This window comes from Amphibalanus amphitrite, unplaced genomic scaffold (genome assembly GCF_019059575.1).
Source record: "Amphibalanus amphitrite isolate SeventyFive unplaced genomic scaffold, NRLGWU_Aamphi_draft 000163F_arrow, whole genome shotgun sequence".
Classification (NCBI taxonomy): domain Eukaryota; kingdom Metazoa; phylum Arthropoda; class Thecostraca; order Balanomorpha; family Balanidae; genus Amphibalanus; species Amphibalanus amphitrite.
In genome coordinates, this window is record NW_024881658.1 from 166,845 (window position 1) to 184,198 (window position 17,354).

At 49.0% G+C, this 17,354-nt stretch overlaps 2 protein-coding genes across 3 annotated transcripts in view; both read right to left on the minus strand.

Annotated features, from left to right (window-relative positions):
• Window positions 1-4,619: 4,619 nt before the first annotated feature.
• On the minus strand, window positions 4,620-7,250 carry LOC122383443 (armadillo repeat-containing protein 2-like). Of its 2 annotated transcripts, none has more exons than XM_043369878.1 (4): window positions 7,143-7,250; window positions 6,433-6,565; window positions 5,594-5,754; window positions 4,620-5,121 (listed from the first exon to the last, which is right to left on the minus strand). In XM_043369878.1, exons 1-4 carry the CDS (start codon window positions 7,243-7,245, stop codon window positions 4,931-4,933), a joined length of 588 nt encoding a protein of 195 aa, XP_043225813.1. In that variant the 5' UTR covers window positions 7,246-7,250; the 3' UTR covers window positions 4,620-4,930. The 2 variants fall into 2 exon arrangements, with proteins under 2 accessions (XP_043225813.1, XP_043225812.1); XM_043369877.1 differs by having other exon boundaries at window positions 6,433-6,586.
• A 683-nt stretch (window positions 7,251-7,933) lies between these two features.
• Window positions 7,934-17,354, minus strand: part of LOC122383398 (armadillo repeat-containing protein 2-like) — a 38,278-nt gene continuing 28,857 nt past the window's right edge. Inside the window, exons 10-13 of the mRNA XM_043369749.1 lie at window positions 9,864-10,032; window positions 8,813-8,992; window positions 8,461-8,567; window positions 7,934-8,063 (exon numbers count right to left, since the gene is read on the minus strand). Coding sequence (XP_043225684.1) covers window positions 7,934-8,063; window positions 8,461-8,567; window positions 8,813-8,992; window positions 9,864-10,032 — 586 coding nt within the window. The remainder of the gene's footprint in view (window positions 8,064-8,460; window positions 8,568-8,812; window positions 8,993-9,863; window positions 10,033-17,354) is intronic.

Here is a 17,354-nt window from a genome sequence, read left to right on the forward strand (position 1 = left end):
AATCAAACGCCTTCTTTGCGGTTGATCCAGCACCGCGGTCCACTGTCGTTCAGCTGGTTGTAGAGGAACAGAGCTATTTGCTGCTGGAATGAACTCGATAGTTGAACTGGTAGAACAGGGGAGCTTGAGAGTCTTGGAAAAGATCCCGAGATAGATCTAGAGAGAGATCCAGATAGTGATGAGATCCTGAGATAGATGTAGATATAGATCCACCTGATAGAGATCTTGAGATGGTGTTGAGATCCACCTGAGGGAGATGTCTAGAGATCCACCTTGCATACAAATACATCTGATGGAAGATGCTTTTTAATTTAGAGGCTTGATGATTCTGTTCATTGTATAGACCATGATGCACGAGATGCTTCTTCACTGCTCGGATTAGGGATAGAGGTATCCGATCAGCTGGGTTTGCGGCACAGTTGGGCAGGTGAAGGACAGGGCATTCGAAGTCCCGATGACCACTGCCAAACATATGGGTGGTAATTACATTGATAAATTGAATGTGATCATTCGTCCAGTCACCCATTCCTATATCACTGGCCTTCCCATTAAGAAAATTGCCCACTTAATTCGTATTAGCGTTGCTAGTTTTAAGTTGCCCTCGAGATTAATTAGTTTGACTGTCCTAACTGAGCTTCGCTAAACTCCCATCGGCCTTATCCTAAGATTCATCCTTTACCATTCTCACTCTCATCCTCTCTCTACGTTCGTTCGTCATATATTCACCCCAAATTTATTTAGCGCCCCTCGAATTCCCTCCGATGGCGTTAGGTGCCTGACTAATAGCGATCTCCCCGGCGAGATAAATGTCTCTTTCCGAAATTCATATGCATGCTCCGCTAACCGGCGACAAAGATACTTACCGCAGGGCCGTCCAGAATAATTGCATAAATATCCACCCTACTAATTTATGGGATTCACTACACGACCGATAGACTTATGGTACACACATACACGATTTATATCCGACTTATCTCTCTACCGGGAGAGATTACCTATGCCCTCTTCCGGTCCGCGTGTAACATTCCCGTTCACGACCCAGGGACCCTAGTTCATATCCTGGAACTATCCTTAACCATGGGATTTACTATTCAAGGCCTTACGTGTCCTGGAGTACATTCTTCCCTCCCCTGAGGCTGTCCAGTACCGATTAGAGTACCTTTACGAAATAAGTATGAGGACTTATCCGGGACACTACGGCTCGCCTTATCCGCCCTTTGGGTGACTCACCCCTGACCTTCGGCTTCTTGCCTTTGGCATAACTTACTCTCCACTGCATACTGTGCCAATCTTCCCCTTCCCCCCTGCCGTAGAAACCTCTCACTGCCTTCTCACCCAGTGTTACCTAAGCGGGAAAATTAACAGTGGCCGGTACCACTGGCGGAAAACGTGCATATGCCCTGCGTACGTGACGGTGTGTCCCTCTTATTATTCCGGTCTGGACGTGGGTTTCGAGAAGTGCATCTGTGTCTCATACAGTCATGCTGGTAAACGTTACGCCATAGGAGGCGGGCAAACAAGCCGTCTGTGCCTCACAATGCCCTGTGCCAATATTGTTGGAGTAATTATTGGCGCTAACTCGCAAGAACGCGAATAGCAGAAACGCATAATTTAACCAAATCTAATCGTAATCTCAAGTCCTAATTGCTGCTACACGCGTGAACCTTATCATCAGTTCTCGTATACAATCCTAGCAGACCTTGAACCGCTCTTGATTTAATCAGACATATGATCTAGAACCAATTAACACGCATCGATCTGCCGTCTGGTTGTGATCCACCGTACCATAGTGAATTACTGAATGCTCAAACGGAAATGCCTCCTTGAAACTCGTTCGATAGCTTCTGATGGGCTACTAGTTACCTAAACAAATTATCTTTATAGAGTGCCAGAATATTGTCATAGGGTCCCTAGCCTTTCATAGGGAATCTAATTTAAATCATCCTATTAGCAGTAAACAATGCGCATCAAACGAAGTGCAGTCCTAGATATCATATAGCATATCATATTTAACTGTCTACGTTCTTATCCCGTTGCAACTTTCCGCAACTAACCAGACTCCTATACGTGACCTTCACCTACCGCCCGCGCCCCAATTACGGCTAACCCACTGCCCCTGTTGTGGCTGCTTCTCGCGCCCTCTGGCGGCTCAACGCCCGTGTCGGGAACGACGATTACGACGGCCGCCGGCCGGCGCCGCGTCGACAGTCGACAGTTGTCAAGGCCGCGCCGCGATGGGCGCGTCATCACTCGCGGTGCAGTACTGGTGTGTGCGGTCTCTTCGGGCCGGGAGATTCAACGGCTGTGTCAGTGAGTGTGAATCTGGTAAAATATCGCTTCGATATCTCCCTGTTCGACATCTCATCAGCTCCATTCCACGTAAGTTTTTTTTTTTTTTACTCCTGTCCCATTTGATCGTTTCCCAACAAAGCTGGTCCTTTCTAGTATTTATTCTACAAAGCACAACGATCGGTACCTATATTAGTCGCATATTACTTATTAGTTCTAACCACAAACATTTCTACATCTACCTGTTACTCGACATTTCGCAATTTCAATGACGCAAAGTGACCATCTAAAGTCGCAAAGTGTCAAACCGTCAACCTCAAACCACTGCTCGCAACTATGCACCTAAGTAACAGGAAAAATTCCGCCGTACGCTCAAGCATTCGTATCTGTCGCAAATCATAATTCATAGCCATATTCATAGATCGATCGCATGAATCAGTCGCCACCTTAAAACATTACATTCCTTTCAAACGTATTTACCTGTTCTATAATTGATTTCGACTTCCATTTTAGCTTCCATTTTAGATTACAGCAATATTACCAATGATTTCGCAATGCAACTTTTAGTGAGTACAGCACGAATCTAAACCCTTTATTTCACAAACGTTCCAACCTCAAAACGCACCTGGCCATCGCCCATAATAAATCGAACGAACCATCTTGACCGAAGACAAAGACATTTCAACGTTGTCACGCATCCTGTCATCAATTTCAGCGTTCGTGACACTGAGCTACTTATGTAAATTTTCGGATCTCGCTCTTGGCCTAATCGTGAACTCCCACTGACAATAACGGTTTGCTGGCGACTCTGACATGACCTCGAAATTCAGATCCTAACATGCTACTAGGGTGTCTGGACCAATAAGTTCAAAGTAATTTAAGTTTTCCAATTCCAATTGAGAGTGCATTTTATGGTAACCGAAAATGTTTGGCAGTCGTCACGGGCACGGCACGCTGGGCAGAGGGGGGGGGGGGCAAGGATTGGGATTGAGCAGACTTTTCAACAACACTCACATTCTGGAGTTCTCTGCGCTTCCGCTTCTCAGTGTGGTCTCAAGCGTCGGCGGTTGTCCTCCGGCTCTGGTCACTCGAACTGAAGAGGCTTCTCGCGGGTGACCCGGACTGACGGCGGCTCCCAGATGGCGTCTCCGGCTCCAGCTGTGGACTGTGACTCTCGGCTGCTCGACTGTGATTCTCCTCTGGTTGGGTGGCGCACCCTTTTATAGTTGGGGGGGGAGGGGTGACTGCCACGCCCTTGCGACGTCATCTTCCTCTGCCTTCTTCTGGTGGGTGGGGCCGTAAGATGGCGCCCTCTGTCCTGTTTAGTCACCTTGCTCCTCTGTGCCTGCAATTTTTGGCCGTCGAATCGTCTTCGTGTTGAGTGCTTTATCATTTTAGTAATCGCTGGCATAAAACAATCCCCGAAAGGTTTGTGATTTTCGAGTTTTAATTTTGATTCTTCAATTTCATTTTATTCAAACTTTTGTTTCCTTCCGTTTCGTCTGCCGGCAACGCCCCTTGTGACGTCACTCTTGCTCCGCCCACTGGCCCGGGTGTGGCCGTAAGTCAGCGCCTTCTTCCTCTGCGGAGATCTCTGGAACTACCTCATGAGGCCATTGTGAGGTCGGTCACCCGGTTGTTTTGCCAGGGTCACTCACCCTGGGCTGATGTACCCGACAAAGGAGGCTGTGTGCTCCAGCCGGCATCCATCCTTGACACTGCTCCATGATCTGTTGACATATCTTACTGATCCAGCGCTCCCAGCCGTTATCTGTCCTCGGCGTGGGTCCATGAGCTGTTGACAATGTTACTGATCCAGCTGTTACTTGTTGGGGTTCGAATCGTTCATCCTGCGGTAGCTGTCTCCAAAAGCGCGCGTCTTAATGGGAGTTTAACGGCTGCCCATTCTGTGCGGACAGTGATAGATTAGGGGAACTGGGGGGGGGGGGAATTGGGTGTGGGAAAGCGAGCTAGGCGTGTGGCCGGACTGCGAGGGAGAGGGACTGCCGGACCGAGCCGTGCCGAAAAGATACTACGTTAAATGTTCAAGATGTAGCGTGCTACACCGCACCGGCCTGGCACCCGTCCCTCGACGTCCCGACTTGCGCCGTCCTCTGGCCACAGTGTACCCCGGCAGCCCGCCGAGTGACATGGCTACGGTATCGCCTCTGACCCTAGTGAGATACGACAGCGGTCACCGGACGGGGCTCCGAGATTATCCGGGATAGTTAAAATGAGACCGGCATCAGGAGATCTCAGGGTAAACACCGCACAGATTATGTACAGAGTATGATACATGGCTGATGTCCATCCTAGTCCTTAACACCAGCCTGTAACGAAATCGAGCTATCATAATATCACCCATAATATGACTGAGAGTCGGGCAGAAAGCTGCCCTACCATCAGACCTCTAACCCAACCACACCCACCAGCCAAGCGCCGGTCTAGACTCAGACCATTCAATGCGGATAGCACACTCGCGCAGGGGCAACAAATCCCTGGCAGCACTGGCAGCATTCCTCTCAACATTCTCCCAAACACATCACAACTTTCCGGCACACACAGCACACAGCCGTCCGTACCCCTCTAAGCCTCTCAATGAGCACACCGCCCGGACGCAGGTAGCGTCCTCTGGCTCCGTCTAGGCAGTCTTGGAGCTTTCCGAGGGCACAGTGGCGGCGGCGGCCGAGGCGACAGACTCCAGCGAGTCGTCCAGCTTCTCCAGCAGACTGGCGGCCACGTCAGCAAACTCCTCCCAGAGGGGGCGCAACATGGCGGCAATCTGCTGTTCCTCGGCCGTCAGACCCGACTCCGGGAACAGCACCTCGTCGTCTGCGGGGGGAAAGGGGTGGGTCAGGAACCGTCAGGCCCGACTCCAGGAACAGCACCTCGTCGTCTGCAGGGGAAAAGGGTGGGTCAGGAGCCGTCAGGCCCGTCTCCGGGAACAGCACCTCGTCGTCTGAGGGGGAAAGGGGTGGTGGGTCAGGAGCCGTCAGGCCCGACTCCGGGAACAGCACCTCGTCATCTGCGGGGGAAAAGAGCCGTCAGACCCGACTTTGTGAACAGTACTTCATCGTCTGCGGGGGATAAGGTAAGGAGAGCGGTAAGCACAAGTCAGATGCGGGTCAAATGGGGGTCAACTACAGTTTGAAACTGTTGAGTCACACATAAAGCCGTGCGTGTCTTTCGAACGAGCCGAGGAAATCAAATACGCAACAGGTACAAGATCCGTCCAACCTAGGTAAATATAAACCCGTCCCCCACATATAAAACCGACACACCCCCGTGCCTCCTCCTCCCGTACCGAGATACTCGTCGAGTACGACGGCCAGCTGGTCGGCCTGCTGGTCGGAGAACACTTGGCCGACGTCGTCCGTGTCGGCGGCCAGGTTCCAGAGTACCTTGCAGACCAGCGCCGCCAGCTGCCAGTCGCTGTAGCCAAAGTCCTCCAGCACCAGGATCAGCCTGCCGGAGGGGGGAGGGGAGGTCAGGGAGCTGTGTGGACCGCGAGTTGGGTGGTAGTGTGATCACCCAGCATCTAATGGGAAAAGTACGATGAGCCTTCATTTCTCGCCCCTAAATAAGAGGCACAAAGTAAAAAGCGGCTAAAATGCGTGTCCTGAGTCTATCTCATATTTGTACCTTAGCATGAAAGATGTTACCGAGATTTTGACTGATCGTGAAGAAATGTCTGAAAGCTGAATGATATTAAGAACCCGAAAACAAATTATGCTGAATGAAGTAAGTGGCGAATTGGAAGCACCCCAAACCACGACGAACGTCTCGGTTATATAATGGTCATTACTGCGCTTTATTTTGCAACGTTGTTGAGGCATGACAGTGCACCTAAAGCGGAAGTAAGAATGACTTATAAATAAAATCAAGCAGAATAATGGATTGAAATATAAATAAATAAGCTAAAACACGACATTCATTATTGACCAATGTTCGTTGCTTCCTGAACAAGAATTTTAGATGTAAACTGAAATTAATTAGCTCAAGCACAGAGACGTCCGTCGTTCCAGATAAGCTGCAAATGAAGCCAGCACCTATTGATCAATTTTACATATTCGCAGACCACGAAAAGAACGAACTCATCGCGATAAAGTAAAACCCCACCCGTCCTCCAGCTCCTATACTCACTTGTCGATGCCTCCGAAGCTGTTGAAGTCGCTCCTCTTGCCCGGGTCGGTCATCAGGTTGATGAGCACGCCGACGGTGGTGTAGACCAGCTCCCGGTTGTCCGAGTCGAGCAGCGTCACCAGCCGCGACACCACTGGTGCATCACCAGACACGTCTGGGGTCACAGCGTCACCGAGCGGCCGGTGTCGGCCTCAGAGACCAGTCGAGCGGGGTGTGCGGAGCTACATACTTTCTATATACTCTGGTGCGTACCCTCACATTACTACAGCTTAACATCCACATGGCAGTGACTAACGGCGAAATGCGTACAAAATGGCGCCATTGTGACCTAAAATGTCCAAGATTACATAATGGGCGTTGTTTTAAACTGCATAGGTACGAATCGATTACCTGCTGATAAAGGAATATGAATGTTGTACGCTGCGTGTTGTACGTTGTATCTAAAAATCAGCATGCATGAATCCACTATCATGAATGTGTTGCGTTTGAAAACACAAAATGTCGCCCTATAGGTATTTACGGTTGTCGGTTAGGCATGCACGCAACTAAAGATGTAGGTACATAGGTGACAAACGTCCACGTTTATACGTGAAATCATGCAATCCGTCCAGCTGCTGTGATATAGTTTGTGTATTGTGTGATGTATACCAATGTCTAGCTAACAACGCGAGTCCCATGCGTGTGTGCCCCGGGGACCCGTAGACTCGTACCTTCTCGGTCAGCGAGTGCCTCGCGGACGGCCGGCCACCGGGTCAGGTTCCCGAACACCCGCAGAACCTCGATCTGACATTCGGTGTGTTCCTTCCGGAGCATCGAGCACAAACCTGTCGGACGCAAACGTGAAGTGTAGTTAGATTAGAAAACCATCATAGCACAGGGGGGTAAGTGCTCACTCATCAGTAGTTGATCTCATGGGAAGCATAACGAAAGAGCTCTGTTACCGCCTGCTGGGCTGCTGGAACAATCACCATTTCGAGTCCCATGGTCCTCGTAATCCTATGGTACCGGATATGTCTGCCCATATGGCACAGCGCTACTTTATGAGTTCAATCTGATCCATCTGTCCCTGCTACAGCGCTGGCCGGTCAGTCGATGAGCTGTTTATGCGTCCCCACTGCGCCGGTCATTGATTTCCGATAGCACCTGATCAAGTTTGCACGGATGCCGTTCCCGGGCAGACGTGGCGGCGGTCAGCGAATACTGTGGTATCGACTGAGGCCAGCCGGCCGCTCTGACTCCTTACAAGACACGCGTTTTGGGAAATACAATGTTCGAAGCGCATTGGCAGTGGAAAGGCTGTTATCGGGATTGTGTATGGTCACCAGTTTGTGGTGCACAATGCACATATCCGATCTATAAATTATGAGTCTCGCAACAACAGGGAATAGCAATAGGTCGTTCGTTTCGTCATTACATGACACATACTAGTTTTTACAATGGGCTGCCAATGCTAAAAGGAAAGTGTTTTGTCCTGAGTACACACAATCAAGAAAGTGCGTTTTTATCGGGCATACTTACAGTGCGTTACCTCCGCCTGACGTTCGAAAACGACGCTCTCCTCGCTGGCATAGAAGGTCAGGTTGTTGAGCATAGACAGAGAGGACAGCACGAGCTCCTCATGCTCCTCGACGCTGAAACAGAGTGGAACGATCCGTCATCCGGGGCTAGGTGTGGGACCAGTCTGAGTAAAATATGGGACCGGACCGGGTCAGTTGCACGGTGAGCCTGAGGTCAGCTGTGGTAAAATCGAGTTATGCTATGGAAGCTGTCCGGGAGGGGAAAAAAGGAGTATTTATCAAACAACAGTCTCCAAGGTCTTGCTTGCCATAAGAAATCTCTCACATCTCTAAGGATAAAACCAGATTCAGTTTATGCGTTATCCGCTGACAACTCCATATGCCGCATACATTCATCATACCCGATGCTTATTTTCTAGCATGCTTTGGGGAGAGAACCACACTGCCGTATCCCTCAGCCCAGCCCCCTGCCGACTGACCCGTGGGTTCGCAGTACGCCCCGCCGACTGACCTGTGGGTTCGCAGCACGCCAAGCAACACCTTGAGGCAGGCCGGGGACGAGGACACCTCGGAGCCCACCTCCTGGTTGATGACCATGTTGGCCACCACACGGATCAACTGCAACACGTCACCCTTGCTGTCACTGCTACCGTTTTCGTTACCGTTACAAACCTCATACGAATGGACAAACAGCTAGTGTCCGAAAGACATAACATTCACGGTGACCGGTGGGTTTGTTAGCACGCTCCAGGGAGTTAGGTTTTGCAACATTTCACTAAAAACTAGTACAATGCAAGACGACGAATCCATTGCGTGGACCACAACGTCCTCTGGTGTATCTCTGAGGTCGCCGGACCCCTTACCTTGACAATGACGTCCTCTGGCGTGCCGCTGAGCGCGCCGGGGTCGTTGGCGGCCGAGTCGCCGGCCTCCCCTGCCTCCGAGCTGACCGTGCCGTTGTTGTTGCTGCTGCTGGCCGTCCGTCGGGAGTACATATCCAGCAGGTTCAGCAGGGTTTCCAACGCCTCCGGCTCCCTGAAGAACTGAAAAGTTAACACGTAGGCGTCACTTTGGTATAATGTTCCACAGTGGCGCACTAGTCGATCAATGAAGACCATGCATAAACATTGAAACGGTGTCACTCATCCTGCACCAACAGCTGTGTAATGCATAAACACGTGGACTACTTGTCGGTATTTGATCTAGAACATTAAGCTGCCGCGGCTCCGCAAGGTCGATTGATTTTCCATAGAATATCGTAGTCCATGCCTGCACGACCCTACCGCAGAATCGGTATTGGCTTGTCGGGGCCGTTTGACCCGTCTAGTGCGCGTTGCAAGACGGCAAGGCCAGTCGCCATCGATTTACACATGTCGTCCGGATTCGCTACCATAATCGTTATCCAATGCGAGCAGGTATGGGGTATTCCTCCTCCGAACAGGCGTTGGCTCCAATCAGCTGCGAGTTTCAAAACAGCAGCACTTTCAGACCACGCTGGCCTTTATTCCACCTAAGCGCTCTGCTGGAAACGCCTGGGTTCATACTTTATTTAGACCACATGAAAGGCATCCACAGCGTCCTATCTGGAGTCGGTAAATTTTGCATTATGCTGCAACGATGACGTGTTAACTGCGAAATGTCACTTCGTGGCAGTCCGCAGGTTCGCTGAAATGTCACGACTTTTCGTGGAAACACCACTAGTTTACCGAATCCTGAAAACGGCACGCATTACACACAACCGGATATCCCATTTTTGCATTTCAGAACACAGAATCAGCAACTTGGTCCGCCGCAACCACTTTATGCAAGAATTAAAGCCTTCAGATGCAGCCGAGCCGACAGCAAGCCTCGTTGGGCACTGAGCATAGTAGCGGCGCCTCCCGAGTCATTTAGCGACTCCTGGGTGCGACTCACCTTGACTCTAGCAGACTCTGACCGGGCCATGAGGTTGCCGAGCGCGTAGCCCATCCGCACCACGATGTTGTTGGCGCCGGGGTACTTCTTCAGCACCTTGATGCAGGCTCGGAAGCTGAGGTCGCTCTCCACCAGCTGCTCGCAGCATTCGTCGTGTGTGGAAATAATGCTGCCAAATAGGCAAACGGGCATGCCAGTGGATTAGTATAGCAACGTTCGTTATGCTGATCGTTTGAGTAAAGCGTCAATTATATGTTATGGTACAGACTACAAGTTCGTAAGCTTCCATTAGACCCGTTCGACCAATGCTGAACGTCAAAGATGTTCTCGCATACCTTACAGGCACAAGAAACGTGTTAGAGATTCGGGCAAAGAACTAAGCATTTCATTTGGTGGTATGTTGCTAACGTCACTATGTGCAATCAACGCAACGATGGCATAAACTATTTACCGGCTAGCTCAAGTCTGCAACAACATTTCCTAGAAGCTCTTACAAAATACAAAAGCTGGTGGCATGACAATTATGACTCAGGACTGAAATAGCCAGATCGAGAAATTTCACGGTGTTTCATAATAGCCACAACTATCTGATAAATCAAGATGCCTTTAGTGATACGGAAGCCACCCTGACAGAGTTATAAATGGCTCGTAAATCACACAACCTTTGGCGGACGTAGTCCAGTACCACGCATAGTCAAGCAATGATGAATGTTCTACTCCCTCCCTGCAAATAGCACTGTTCGTTGCTCGCATTCTAGATTTCTTAGAGGCTCGGAGAGAATACCCTGCTCCAAATCCGTTTGCCTGGTCTATGTACAGCCAACAGCGGCAATGTTTGGCCAAATGCTTGTATGTATACCTAATAGAATGTAGGTAATTATACTGTCTGCAGGAGATGCTAGGTCAATTTCTGCTGAAATTTCTGCGAGAGTCATTACAGAGGACATTTGAGCTGTCTGCATGGGATGCTTGGCAGAGTGAAGATCGGTGTGGCTTAAATTCTACAGAGATGTCTGGAAGTTAGCATTGAGCATCTAGCCGAGAGTTAGTGATCTCAGGTTGAGTGCTTGGAACCGAACGTTTATCGGCGCTTTCCCCACAACCAATCGACCAGCTCGAATGTCTGTAATGGAGTTGAACCGATTATTGGTAATATTGCTTTTCATCCAAGGTGATATTCATACGGATCATGCACTATGTGTTCCGCAGACGACACTTAGCTGAGTGTCTAATGTGCTGCGCCACATTCACTCGCCGCATGCCACACCGCCGGGCGCCGGTCGTTCAGGGCAGTGGCACCGTCACGACACTCACGAATGTGGCGCAGTTTGGAACGGTCGGACCGCTGGCATGGCGCCGGAGGTAGCTTAAAGTGGCTTTACTGTCACCAGGACACGCCAGGGCGTGGTGGGCTGGTGGTCGTATAGTGTGTCAAAGCTGCGCAGGTCACCGACAAACGCTATGGGACTTTACCGTCGCGTTCTACATAAAAAACCGGACGACGTTATTTATCAAAACTGCTTAACTCATGCAAACTAGTTGTACTTATTTCATCTTTACGCCCAAAAGAACCCTTATTTTTACTTAGAGTCTTTTAACTGACATATGAGTAAAACGGAGGCTCCCAATTGTTCAGCAGCTCCGTTGCTGTGTTTTTGCTAGTTTCATAGAAGCTCGTCGCCAGGACATTGCGTCAGCTCTCCCCTCTGTCCCCATCGGCTGTCCACATTACGAAAATGGGGCACGGCCGTACGAGGTCTAAGTCACAATAAGCACGATGCCTACCGTCGAGTGCCGCGAACGGTGCCCACAAATCAGAATAAGCTGCGTAAATGTGGCACGCGATGTTAGCAAATGGTCTGACCCTATTCCAGGACCTCAATCCAATGGCAGTGCCGAGGCGATGGCCATTTAACAAACCAGATGATGGATAGTCCTATGCAAGTCCTATGCACGATGCAATAAACGCATAACGGCCAGTAATGCCACCGCATCGAACCGTCCAAAAATATGAGCACAGAACGCATTGGGAATAATCCAGGACAAACTGACAACGGGGCATGATATAACCGATGGCTTCAATTCATAAGCAGATAAGCAGCCAGTTTGTGTCTAAGCTGGATATGTTTGCACTTCGCACTGGTTGTACCGCGTTGTGAAGAGCAGTGCAGCGTCGTGCAAATAACGCATTCAATCATTCGAGTGCAAAAACTTTCCATGTAGATTGCAGAGTTCATAATCATGCCAGCATTTATCAATTAATTGGATTATTTCGAAGCTTAGCCCCATATTTCCACCCTCCCTCTATCCCGCTTGGTGTTAGTCGGGAGGATGAAGTAGTGCGGTACAGCCTACACTTCCAGGCGCACACTACTGCTGCCATCTAGTGACTGAATGAGAAACTATCACCCGTTAGTGCTGCTGCGAGTGGAACCCTGAAGGGATGGAAGAACGGGTGGCGGATGGCGGATGAAGATGACAGATGACAGATGATAGGTGACGGATCACGCGGATGTCGACGGATGGACCGGCGGGCGTACCGATGAATGGACGGAGGAATGGCTGGTGTCCATTAGGGTTGTTAAAAAAAACGAATTTTGGAAAAGTATATGGGCTCATGGCTCATGTGGTGCGGTATTCTTTTCTGAGTCCAATGATGCCCTTTTTTCTGAAAAGTATTAACTGTTAGGGGCTCCTCAAACGGCTTAAAGAGGACCATGTTACGCCCGCCGACCGGCCGGTATCAATAAGGGCGAGAATTCGACGCCGCGCACGGGCGGCAGCGCCTTATCGGCACCGCGCGGCACGACATCTGCCGGGCGGCCGGCCGGGCGGTGGGAAGTTTTAAAGGTAGTGTGCCACCTTTGAAAGATTTCCCATGTTATTTTTCCTAGGATAAGAAGCTTCTGTTTTTACCTAATATCGCAAAAAAAATCAAAAATGGGCCTGGAATAGTGCCTTTTTCGCCTAAAAGTTTATCGGTTTTTAGATATGTATAACAACTGTAGTGGGCTCACCTGCAAACAGGCGTCGGGCAACAATCGCGAATGCAGCGCACTTGTGACAATAAGCAAAGGTCATTATAGTGTTACGACCATACGACGTACGGGAATGAGTTATCAGCTGTCTAATCGTAGACAACACAATGTCGAGCCTTAAACTGTAAGCCCGTATTGGTATTGTTTCTTTTATTTGGCTGTCGAACATTATTTATGGTTTGAAATATGATTTTATGTAAAATAATTGATATGAAAAAGCCGTCTTATAAGTTATGACCCCATTTCACCACACGCAAGTGGCAGAAATGACAATGATCAGCTGACGCATTTTTCTTGGCCGAAGTCAGAGCGCGCGGCCCGACGCACCACGCGTATTTGGAAATTCCGACCTCGACGAGCATCAGAAGCCACCTAACAGGCGTGTTCGAAACCGCAGGAGATGATGATGAACGGGTTTATCGAAACTTGATTGGATGAGCATATCGGTAATAGCGATTTCAGTGTGTGCATTTATTGTTCATAGTGGTGTGAAATGTGGTTGGGGTACGACCGACAACCCGTCGGGGCGAATTTCGCACTGGGGTACTCAAAATTTGAAGAATTTAAGACGTTTCCATGAGTTTTGAAGGTATGGATAAGTTCTAAAAATCCGGTTCTCCTTATCTGGGCCATTAACTCCATACGGTCCAAGAAAGCTGGCACACTACCTTTAACCCGCGCCCCACTGGGGTCTGTGTATAACACGCCCTACTGGGGGGGGGGGCTATTCATAGCCCCCCCTCCTAACTCCGAAACTACTGGGCCGATCGTCAAAATTCAAACGGCGTCTCATAGCCCCGGAAAAACTGTCGAGCGAAACCTAATTTCATTGACCTCGAGGTCACCGATGACGTCACAGGTCAGGTCAAAGTAAAAATTATTAGCACTTTGGCTTGTTCACATTTTGGGCTCTGGCCGCCGTCTTACAAGTCAGATCAGGCTCATTTTTGGTTTCCACACTCGTGAACAGATGCTCTAGATACCTTGCGGGTACCAAACTTGTACTTTGATTTTCAGGTCAGGGTCAGGTCATCACAGGTCACGAAAATATTATATCATGCGTCGGTCACGTGACACATGTTTTATGGTCCATTTAGGCCATAGATTTCGAATTGGATGTCGTCTATGTCATTCGAGGTCATTTTGAGTCGAATTTAGCTTAGGTCAGGTCACTTTCAGGTCAAAAAAGGTCAAATTTTGAAGTTGAAATTTTTCAACAAAAAAGGTGTCTATTGGATGCAGTTTGAGCTCAGAAACACGATGGTGCCATTTATATTGGTGTACGATGCCGAATACGTACTGAAAAATTGATTTGAAAAATTAATAATTGTGAATTTTTTGCAATAATGCGTATAACTTGGCCATTTTTGAAGATATTTAGCTAAAACTTGCTAGAGTTAGTCATAATCATGCGTTCTGTGACATATATTCCGGTTTTTTCGAAAAGTCAAAAACTTTTTGAAAAAAAATATAAAAATATAAATTTTGAATATTATTATATAAAATTTTGGAAATTTTCAAAATTTTGAAAATCCGAGATAGCAGTTTGATAGCGCGGTCAATTCTGAGTTCTTTCATGCAAAGAAATTGGATCTAGCTTAAAAACTGAGCTCTTGGGAGCGATTGCCGTGGTTCAATGTTTTGCGTCGAAATCGGACGAACATGACGTCACTCTGACGTCATTTTCGGCCGACCTATGGTAGCTACGAAGTTCAAATTTTGACACAAGGTGTCAAATTGATGCAGCCGAAGGTACTGAAAGTTTGGCGTCGATCCGTCAAGCGGTTTGGAAGTTATTGCAGAAAAACGGGAGGGGGGCTATAAATAGCCCCCCCAGTGGGGCGCGGGTTAACGAAGTAGGTATAACAGGAGCTGGCAAGGCTCCTGCATTGGTCTATCGGCCATGAGTGACACACCGGGGTAATGTGTCACGTCAGGGCAGAGCTGTGTCCTATGCCGGGTCTGGATTCGGGTCTGGATCGGCATCGGTGGGCACGGCCGCCCTGGCCGGACTGCCGGCGTCGCTTATGCTCGAAGGATTGGATAAACGGCGCTTGATTTATATGAGTAAGTACTCCGGCTAATGTCTCTACTCATGTCTCACTTCGTCACACTGTCAGGGTGGCCACCCTGTCATTCCCAGACATGTTATGTTTTCTTTCGACCTGCTAATCTAAGTTAAACCCTGGCGTCGATTCTGTTGCCCCAGCATCTGATATCAACGTATCTGAATAATGACATTGGTGACGCCTATGCTCGTCAAAGCCACCTCCAAATTTGGGCCGATGACTGTCGGGTCTCCTCTAAATTATGTCCTTGTGCATACTGCATTGCCAGCCCCTGCTGTACGTATATCGTGAATTTTCGATTCTCGCGAAGTTGCCGTTTCGCCGTTGGAATAAAGTTGGGCGGCAGCATATTGGGGGTGCGAGCTACCGTCCAAAACTAACGTAAATTGTCAACAGCAATGCAAAGAGGTGTGTTATTGCTCAGAGTTTGCTTTTTGAAGAATTAACAAGTGATACGGTACGTAAAGAAGGCAGCTGTATTTTTAAAAAGGATTGCTTCGAGGCAACTACCCAGAATCACTCACTCTTTTCTAGCTCTGTTTGACTTATTTTCTGTACCATCGACACAGACCACCCGGTGGCAGACGCACCGATGCTGCACTGAAACTTTCCGCCCCGAAAACATGGGATAGCGCACCCCAACCGCGTGATAAAGACCACGCACTTAAAACTTCCCACCGCCCGGCCGGCCGCCCGGCAGATGTCGTGGCGCGCGGTGCCGATAAGGCGCTGCCGCCCGTGCGCGGCGTCGAATTCTCGCCCTTATGGACACCGGCCGGTCGGCGGGCGTAACATGGTCCTCTTTAAGCCGTTTGAGGAGCCCCTAACAGTTAATACTTTTCAGAAAAAAAGGCATCATTGGACTCAGAAAAGAATACCGCACCACATGAGCCATGAGCCCGTATACTTTTCCAAAATTTGGTTTTTTTGAACAACCCTAGTGTCCATGGGATACAGAAAAAGTTGCACTGGGCAACTATCCCTGTGGACGTATGATTGATTTATATGTACAGTAGCCGTTTTCACGACGGAATAGCGGGTACCTAATAGATGCCTGTTTGGTCCTTTGATGCCTCAGGAATTTTAGTAGTTTCCTTTGATGCCTCAGGAATTTTAGGAGTTCTTTGTAGTAGGTTTTCTACCTTTTGAATAAGTGGGCCGTTACTTTGCTGTTTTTCTATTAAGTATTACATTAATTTATTTTATTTAAGGGTTTACCACTCACGTAAACCTAAAGCGTAAGCACGTTTATGAAATTGGCATATCAGTACAATGATAAGGAAATATACTGAGCTGCCAGTTGCGGGTGACCGAGCTCTCCCAATTCCACGCCGGCTTGGCTTTGGAGCCGCAGCAGACGGCGGAAGTCAATGCCACTGCATGCCACTGCTAAGGCGGCGGCGGATTTGTTGCGCCCGGTCACGCGCGTAGCGTCGGGCCGGTGAAACAGAAGACGCGTTTACATAGGGTTTGTTGCAAGCTTATATCTCCGTCTGTGATGTTGCAAAAGATGCCAATGGTGCTTAACAATTAACAAAATGATCCCCTCTAAATGTTTGAAGACACGACATCGAAATTATCGCCAAATTAACGAGCTAGAGCCTCCTCAAATATGCTATGTAAACCGGGTTAGAAGCCGGGTATCTAGCTGCCAGGCTGATTTGATCCCTCATATTCGAACGGTGGGCTACTAGAACCGAGAATTGACTTGTTTTTAAATAAATAAGCGATTTCATGGCCAAAATCACCTGGATTACAACTTCTAAAAATATTTTGAAGGCAAAATACTTTAGTTGTAAGGATTCTAAGGCCTTAAAGGGTTGGTACTTTCCAGGTATAAAATAGGTTCCACCGCGAAAGTTCCGTCGTGAAAACGGCCAGTATGAACATTGAGCACGCATGTGTAATATTGTAAACGATCGAAAGTAAACGAATAGAAATCAGGTATTTTACGACAGAGCAGTTGTTACGAGCAATTGGTGTTGGATTTCCCGCGCACCGCTGTACGTAACCACCCCTCTCTGTAGGGTCCCAGCCAAGCCTCGAGTACAAATGATGTATACCACGCGGTATCGTACTTGTGCCACTCCTCGTACGGCTGCGACGTGCACGGAGCGGCAGCGGCCTACAGTTGGAGCCGTGTCGGTGGGCTATCGAGCCGCTGGCCCGACCGACAGACCGAAACACTGCCATCGCCATCGCAACGGGCGGCTCCGTGGCCGCCGGAACGGGCCGGGAACGCCGCGGGGTCGTTAAGGGACGGCCAGGGTGTAAAACCTACTCGACTGAGTAGTGAGTGGTGGGTGGAACGAGAAGGTAGGAAGCGGGGAGGGAGTAGAGTAGTCACCGGGTTGAGCTAGAAGGTGGGTGGCCATGGCATAAAT

Excerpts from the sequence above, each read along its gene's own strand:
- LOC122383443 (XM_043369877.1), bottom strand. The coding sequence starts at position 7,245 with ATGCTCCGGAAGGAACACACCGAATGTCAGATCGAGGTTCTGCGGGTG. Across the intron at positions 5,755-6,432 it reads AGCTTCGGAGGCATCGACAA|GCTGATCCTGGTGCTGGAGG; the intron begins GTGAGTATAGGA and ends CCCCTCCGGCAG. Across the intron at positions 5,122-5,593 it reads CGTACTCGACGAGTATCTCG|ACGACGAGGTGCTGTTCCCG; the intron begins GTACGGGAGGAG and ends TTCCCCCCGCAG.